General features: G+C 40.2%; 2 protein-coding genes across 2 annotated transcripts; both read left to right on the plus strand.

The window, feature by feature from the left end:
- The first annotated feature begins 4,336 nt into the window (after positions 1–4,336).
- Positions 4,337–5,407, plus strand: LOC6605261. Its single transcript, XM_002030063.2, has one exon. The coding sequence runs from the start codon at positions 4,451–4,453 to the stop codon at positions 5,309–5,311; it is 861 nt and encodes a 286-aa protein (XP_002030099.1). The 5' UTR covers positions 4,337–4,450; the 3' UTR covers positions 5,312–5,407.
- Positions 5,408–7,253: 1,846 nt separating this feature from the next.
- Positions 7,254–7,585, plus strand: LOC116800912. The gene is given in 2 exon segments (XM_032717453.1): positions 7,254–7,464; positions 7,467–7,585. Coding segments are annotated over 2 exon segments (330 nt in total).
- Positions 7,586–8,814: the final 1,229 nt, after the last annotated feature.

Here is an 8,814-nt window from a genome sequence, read left to right on the forward strand (position 1 = left end):
ATAACTTAACTTTCCTCTTTGATAACTTTTAATTTTCATTAAGTGTTGTATTTTATGCTATGCTTTTACCATTTAAAATCCTATCCTATGTTAAATCCTATTGAATAAATTCACAGTATTGTAGCTAGCATTTTCTCGCAGTGCTGGCCTCGTCCAATTGGTATTCCATCAGGGCGTGCCATCATGCATTGTCATTACCCGAATCGCGGGGCCTTCACCTCGCCCGCGCCAAATCCCAGCGAAATAACCAAATTTAATAATAGCGTGAAAAAGCATTCACCTCTTTCATATGCAATCAGAGTCGGGAGTCAGACAAAAACGGCGGAGCTGCAAAAAAGTAAACTAAATTCTGAATAATGATGGCCACGCGGAACTGAACTGAACTGAACTGGAACTCGAACTCCAACTGGAGCCCAATCCGAATCCCAAACCCAAAAGCCAGATCCAAACTCCGGTTCTCTACGCTTTCTGATTACGCCGCGTAATGGTGGGAATGGAAATCGGAATGGAAATGGGATTGGAATGGAGATGGGGCTGGGGATGGTGATGGGGCTTGGAGGTGGGAAAGGAAGTGGGTGAAATTTCGCCAGCTGAATGCTGAATGCAAATCGTAATTTGGGGGCTTAACGTTTGATGGGTTTTTAATAAATGTGCAAAAGGCTGAAAACGAAATCGCACAGATTCGCTTGCCAGTAATTTAATGATTGACCCCTGAACTGGCTGCAAAGGAAATGATCAAAGCGAAATTTATGTAAAGTATGGTTTTCAATTGAATACAACTAGTCACTTTGAAGTACTTATAATACCATTTAAAATGAGATTTTTGAATAGCAGCAGCAATGATAAGTAACATATTTTAACTAATTAATAATGAGAATGATCATTCTATTGTATTTTATTTTTATAATTAAAATTCCAATCATAATTCGCAGCTTACCACTTGATGTGCATTTAATGAGCTCGTGAGAGTCAGCGGAGTGCCCCACTAGGAAATTTGTCAGCTAATCCAATGTGGGATTGACTTGTGACTGGACCCGAAACTCCTTGACTCAAACGGAAGCTGGCTAATAAGGGGATTCCCCGGCTAGCTGCGATTGTCTGTGCATGAATCATGCGCAGCTTGGACATTTATGGCCTCAATTTATTTGATAAATTTCACACGCACGTTATCAATTGGCAGACGACAGTGGCTCCCCTCGATGGTGGGCAATAAATTTTGACGGATTAGTTCGCTTATGAGTGTCATCGGCAAAAGGACTCGAGGAATCCCTTGGCATCCAAAAACGGAGCGAGTGGGCGAAACTATTCGCCATGGGATAAACTGTAATAATGGCCATTATTATTTATTTTTATTTTCCTACCCGCTGTGTGTGCGGCGTATCAATTTTCATAAAATATCGATGCCTGGTTATTGATAACCGTGGCTAAAGTCATATTACTTCCCGGTGCTCGGTTCGCTGCAGACCGGATCCGGCGTGAAAAAAAAACCCTCGGATTGATAAATTTTCAGATTTCAGGCCTGCTCAGGCCGTGCATTTGTCAATTTGGACGCAGCTCGGTGGAGCGACTTCTGATTCCCCAGATTTCGATACCGGGAGAATTCATCTATGCCATGATTTCGGCACAAATGAGATAGTTATAAAGATTATAAAATGGGGGGTGGAAATGGAGGTAAAGCCATGGGATGGGCTTGGGATTGTCAGAGGGAATAGATTGCACACATTTAAACATTTAAGAAAGAGTCTTCATCTTGGAAAATAAATTACCAATGATAGATTCTTAAAATCATTTTATTTCTACTTCAATGGTTTTAATATCTGCTCATTGGGGGTATATTTTTTAGCTGAATAATATTATAAAAGTTATATTATATAATTATATTATATATATTATATTATTATATTATTATAATATTAGCTTTTAATGCACTTGAATATTTTAAGCGTAGCAGGGGAGTAAATAAACAATTAGTTATCCCCATTGTTGAACCCCTTAATGAGCATTTTCCAGCACACCATAAGCTGCATTTCACCAAATCATGATAATTGCTCCAATCGAGACAATTTGCCGAAGCCAATTGATTAATTAATAAGGTGCTCGAGCTTATTCGAAGCTTGGAATAGAAACCGGGAAATGATTTTGGGTGTGCCGCCGGGCCACCAGTTCTCCTCCAGTTTCTGGGCTTCCTACATAATTTAAAGCTAATTAATTTTCCTGGCGCAGCTCATTCGAAATACATCAATCAAAATCCGAGTTGGGGGCTAATTGCATTTACCTGATGACGGTTTTCATTTTGGTACCGCCCCTTCTTCAGCTTTTCCATCAATTGGTGACAAATTATTCACGCTGTCATGTGGAACACTTTTCCTGTGTGTGTGTGTGTGGTGTGTGCTTTGCATTGGTTTTTGGATTTGGCTTTGAATCGACTGAATTTGGGGGCACATTTGGAGTAGTTTGTTGCCCTCAAAATAAATAAATAGAGGTGAAAGAAAACGCTGATTAAGTATTATAATTAGTGGTTTGTTGGTTTTAATATTTCCCGTTTATTTGAATGGCATCAATTACCGAACACAATCAAGAAATTACGATTTTTGTTTTGACTTGATGTTTGAAGGGAACGTTGATGTAGACTAAAGCTAATTAACACTTTAAAAAGGCGACGAGTAATTACTTATGTATACTAAGTTACAAGTTTAAAACAAGCTAGTAATTGTGATATTATTCCCTATATTATGTTTCCATATTAGTAATGCCCAAAATGATGACATATTTATGCATGAGATACCATTCTTGGTACTGAACCTTATTTGATATGCACCTCAAATCCTAGTTCTTTTTTTTTACACCTAATCCAAGTCATACAACCCTATTCAATTATTAATTTCGATGTGTTGCCCTCTGGTGACCCACAAAGAAGACGTCGAGTTAAGATGGCTTGTGGATAGATAGGGTCTACGAACGTGTTCGTCTGGCCCCTCGATATGAGAATTATGGGACACGTTGCTATCGCCAAAATCTAATGCCTAATCCTCGAAATTAATTACCTTCGCTGCACCTTTGCCGCATTTCATTCAGTCTGTTTCTATGAAATTAAGCGAAAAGAAAGAAAATTCCATGTAGCTGAAAGCGATCCTAGTGCCCAGATACGAGTAGCTCTCCAGACACCGTACTTATGCCCGTGCACGTTCCACGGTGAGAGCATCAAGATAGTGTGGAAAAAAACGTGAAGGCGGAGGCCACTTGACGCTTCCTTCGTGTACACACTGTACTTGCACTGAAAAAAGAAATGTATGAATAACAGAGGAGTTCCTTTCTATGTACATAAGCCACGGTCTCTTGAAATATTTGCTACTTCCATAAGATATGGTTATTATAATAAATATATATGCAATTTATAAAGAAATTCCATCTAGAATAAGTACAATTATAATAAGGATAATAAATGCTATTCAAAGTGTTAATGGTTATTATATAACCATGTTTTTGAGTGTGGATTTCTTTCAAGTGAAACCCTGTCTGTCTATGGCTTGGATTATAGATGACCCAGGCATCGTCAACTTCATCGTCATGTAAATTTTTGAAATATAATTGGCCTAATATTTTAGCCTGTCCGCCGTCTGTTGGTAATACCCGGTCCCAGACACGTACTACGAGTGTGGCCCGAGGCCCCTGGGCCACTCGCACTTGGCTGGGTTACTTGGCCCGAAAGCCCATAACACTCGTACTGGCACTCATGCTGCAGGCCATGATTTTTATCAGTTTACCTTAGTTTGTGTTTGGCCAACGCACCCAATTTTCCACGGAATATGGGTGTAGCCCGTTGCCAGTTGCCTAATGTGGAAACCTCCTTCCATCCTCGCTCGTTTCAGCCCAACCCAACCCAGCAAACCAACCATACCGAACCGACCAAACTAACAAACAGAAAACGACACAATCCGTGCATTAGCCAAACTCAAACTCAAACTACGACTCCAACTCAACTCCATGCCACTTGTTTGCTGAACTTTTGATATTTTCCACAACCAACTCCGATAGTTGCCAGTTGGGATCCGCGAACCTTGGCATTTGTCTCGTCGATGGTCGATATATGTATAAATGAATCTGTGGAGCAGGTGCTCCACTGCATGCCATCCGCAGTCTGGGAATATTCAATCTAGCTTTTTGCCTGGTCCACCAACTATAATTATTCATTGACAGAACGCGAAAAAAGCCATTTATTGCTCAAGAATTAAACTTATGCTGAGAAAATGACTGAACATTCATATATGAATAACGATCATGATTTTATCAGGATTTAAGACATATCTTTTTTCCTGTAAAACAAAGAAACATTTTAATTCCGAAATTGGCATTGCTTTTTGTAGCAGAAAACATTCCCAGTTTTCAAGGAAAATACACCCACGTTCTCATTATATCAAAAATACATATATTCTTTATTTGTTGGTAACTGATGGCAAAGATGTCCAAGTCATCGCGTAGCTTCAAGTTCCCACCAGTCAGCTCCTCTTCCGTGTCCTCGGTTTCCGGCAGCGAATCGGGGCTCGGAGGATTGGAGGACATGTTGCACGTGACAAAGGTGCGAACTTCCCAGGTGGACAACGCAGAGCCTTTCTTGTACGGCGATGGGCCAAAAAAATCGAATTCGGATCTGCAGAAAAAGGTCAGTACACCCGATCCGGAAGAGGAGGTGCCAATGGAGCCACCATTTGTGGCATTGGTCAGCAATTTGCCAATGGAGTGCACTGAAGGCGAGTTGCGGAAAGTGTTCACCAGTTTTTCGATCCGTTCTCTAACCATTCCGAAGAAGGGAAAGCGACCCAAGGGATTTGCGTATGTGGAAATGGATTCCCGGGAGGATCTCATTCGACTGCTCAAGATGGATAAGCTCAAGTGCCGTGGTCGTTGTCTTATGTCCAAAATAGGTCAATTGCCACACGAACCACCGACAAAGGCAGCTGGAGATGGTTTTTTAATATTTACTGGACGTTCAGGCAGCCAATTTGATATAAACTCTAGCCATTATTCGGCCAGTATCAGTGATCTCAGCAGCATCGATTCGCCAATCTCAGCGAGGAACTCACCATTGCTTCCGGAAAGTGAGTCGTCCTTTTTCGGCAGGGATAATCCTATAAAGAGGATACCTAGTAGCACTGAGGAAGTGGAACGCCGCATGGAAATTCGTCTTCAGAAACTAGCCGAATTCGAGAATTCTCAATCGGAGCGAATTAAGAGTGAATGCGAGGATGATCCGGATGCCTTCATGTCCTGGAGCGATGCCCTAGACGAGATTAGAAAATCTGAGGAAATTTAGTTTTGTTCACAACTTTATATCAGTTGAAATTAATTCCTCAAATCATACCGAATCCTAACCATAAAAGCATGATAATTGAATATTCAAAATTACAAATGCTTGTGTTTTGTAATAATTGAACTTAAATATTTTACAGCACTTACAGAATATTTTTGGCATAGCCAGAACAGTCATTAACTGCTGCTTATGAATTATTAAAACAATAGAGTTTCGATTTATTTTCCGTTTAAAACCTGAAGCCGGGAAACCCGTCCAATGTGCACAAGAATTATGGATCCAAAGTGAGCTAATTAACAAAAATGAAATGCTGTTAATGAACGGTGAAGTGCTCATTTGCCCCATGGCAACAGCTGCAGGTTACCAAAACCAAAAAAAAAAATTAAGTGAAATTAAAGGAACACAATTAATCAACAATATTGACTTAAAGCTGTCAACTGAATTAAATTAAACTGATTTATTAAGGTGGCGACAGTTGGGCGATCGAACCGCTGACCTCTAAAACGCGATGGCGACTGTGATTTTAACCCTCCGCCACCCAAAAAGCCGTCCTCTTTGGACCAACAAACAAAGAGCCAAAAAACAATCCAGTAAGCATAAGCTAATTGACCAACTAATTAGCGCATTTAATGGCTGCCATATATATGTACTTTTTGGTGTATGTGAATAAAATACGGTCAACGAAACAAGAAAGACAGACTTGCTAATGAAATTAACGTAGCGTGGTTAATAGTTTTGCCAAATTTGGAAAATTGTTTTCATTAAATCGGTCGGCTTTAGTTTCCAGTTCTGCTCTTGGCGTCATCTTTCTCATGCATTATCTTTATTTCTTTATTAATTTTATTTGTCTGTTAATTCCCGGTCTGCACTTAATGACTCGGCCCTTGGAGGCACGATTTTTGCCAGCGGAAAATTACTCATAGCCCCAGAGACACCATGGCGATGAATAACTTGGCGTCATAAAAATCCAGCCCACTTTGAATCACCGAGAGTGGAAAATTCGGAGTTTGTGAATACATAGATAGGAAACTAGGCTACTAATTAATATGGGAAACATTTTTCATTAGCTCTGATACAGTTCATTTTGGATGGTAAAAAGCTGTTGCTTTACCTAAAAGGTTTTACTAAAATCTTAAGTGTGAATTAATGTAACAAACTCGTTTGATTTACAAACACTGTTAATAAAATTAGGATTGCTTTCCAAGTCCTTGGTTCATATCACTTTAATCTTGGCTTTAAGGTTCCTCATAAATTTCCATGCTCAGACAACTGATGAATCCAACTTATTTTCAATTCAACTTTATCTAAATTTATACGTTTCTCCGTTCCAGCACTTTTGTTGCTTCAATTCATCGACTAATTGCTTGAGTTCGCTTCAATTAGACTGGCCGTTCTTCTAACAATTCGGCCGGTTGCACATAAAATGTCTGTCGACGGCTTTCTCCCTTTTGGCCCCGTCTATCCTTTTTTCTTGCCCTTTTCTCTTCTCCTCTCGACCTCTGTCTCTTCTCATTAACTCAACGGTGCGGACAGCCCTTTCAAATTTGGTCAGAAGCGTGGCCAGAACCGCAGTGCCACTCTAAGCTTCATTTTTACACGGCAAAAAATATTCCAAATGAAAACCATAACCACAGTTAAAAAGCTGACTTAAAAGTATTTGATCAGGCTCTAAAAATATATATATTAAAATTAAATTAAGTGGATTAAGTAAGTGAAAGAATACAGTCATTATAAATAGTTGCAAAAAGGGACTATAAATTTAAAATAAATATAATATATATGTTTTTCTCCTTGTGTACATTCAACTACCGGACCAAAAGCCAGGGGCCACGTCCGGAATGCGGAATGTTCTGGCCATTGCCGTTGCCAATTTCCGGAAAATGGCAATGGGCATCACGAGCAGCTGAAGCGCCGGCCGTTGGGCGTAAATTAAAATTAAATTCAAATGGAAAAGTGTCGTCGCCGCGACCTGGACTCTGATCCGCAGTCGGAGGCAGGGACAACCGGCGACGGTGTTGGAACGGGAGGCAGAGTCGTGGGCATTGGCCATTGGCACGTCTGTCGGTTTATGCAACATTTTAGCAATTATATTCGCGTCGGGCGACATTACAACGGCAATTACACGCAGGAGCCACAGAACATGCCCGTGGGCGGATGGCCACGGAGTTTGTGGGGGGTGTGGCACTCCGTCCGGCACTCTGGCATTCTGGCATTCCGGCTTACTGGCATTCTGGCATTCCGGCGTCCCTGTCATCGTCACGTGGAGCGGCAACGTGATCAACTGACGCACGGCTCTGATGGACGACAGTCGCCGCCACAGAGGGTCCTGTCATTGGCAGACTGGCTAAATGTCTGACTGCCTGAATGGCTGGCTGAATGGGCCACCGGCCGGTTGACTGACTCGGATGACAGGACATGGAGTGCAGGACAAAAATATTTCAGCTTAATAACTGAAGTGACGGCACTGAGCAGTTCCATTCGCACAGGGAACAGTTTATATCTTTTAAAAAACAAGTTAAAATCCCTTGAATGTGTATTAAGTTTATGTCGGTCGTTTTTGTATTCCTTTGAGTTTCGGACAAATAATTATAAATGTATTAAAAGGAAAACATTTAGCATTCATATTAAAAAAACGCGACAATTAAATGCCATATAAATGGTTACTTTGTTGGCAGATAAGTGATGTTTTTATGAAATTCCACTTTAATAATGTATATTTAATTATACGTATTCTGAAGATAAACCAAACACAGTTATTATTAATTAAAAAACGAATTTTTTAACTTAACAAACTTTTTAATATGGTAGAGTATACCAAACAAGGATGTTCAAAAATATTAATTTTGCCCGTGTGGGTGTTTTTCTGTGGGGTTTGGGCAAATGAAATAAAATAAATGAATGGAAGCAATAACCGACCGACATTACATAAAAATCTACTTGGCCAGGACACATAATTTGTGTGTGTGCGACGTGGGCCTATTTAGGTTGGTTGGTTGTGCGTGTGTGATTGTGTGCGGAATATGGCCGACACTTCCGTTCGACATGTTGCACATGTTGCTCCCGTTTCCGCTCCGCCCAACTCAACACAGTTCGGCACAACTCACCTCGTCTAACCCACCGTCAACGCCCACTCCACACTGGGAAAAAAATTACATCAATTGTTTTTTTTTTAATAATTATATTGGGTAAAACCTAAAATATACACTAATCTATTTTAATTAGAACTTGTGATTACAAGTAGTATCTTTATCATTATAACTTAGTTTTTTAAATATTTTTTTTTGGAGATGAAGTCCTAGATGTTCTCTAATTTTCCCCATTTCTTCGAGTGCATACCGACCACCTCATATAAAATACAATATTACTGAGTCGCCATATATTGTTGTTGTCGCTCGGGATGTTCCTGTAGTTGTTATTGTTGGTCACGCATGGTGTTCTTGTCGCTTGCTGTTTTTATTGCCCGGGCTTCCTGCCATTCCCTTGTTTCATAATTAATATCCTTTCAC

The sequence above is a fragment of the Drosophila sechellia genome, chromosome 3L, assembly GCF_004382195.2.
Source record: "Drosophila sechellia strain sech25 chromosome 3L, ASM438219v1, whole genome shotgun sequence".
Lineage (NCBI taxonomy): Eukaryota > Metazoa > Arthropoda > Insecta > Diptera > Drosophilidae > Drosophila > Drosophila sechellia.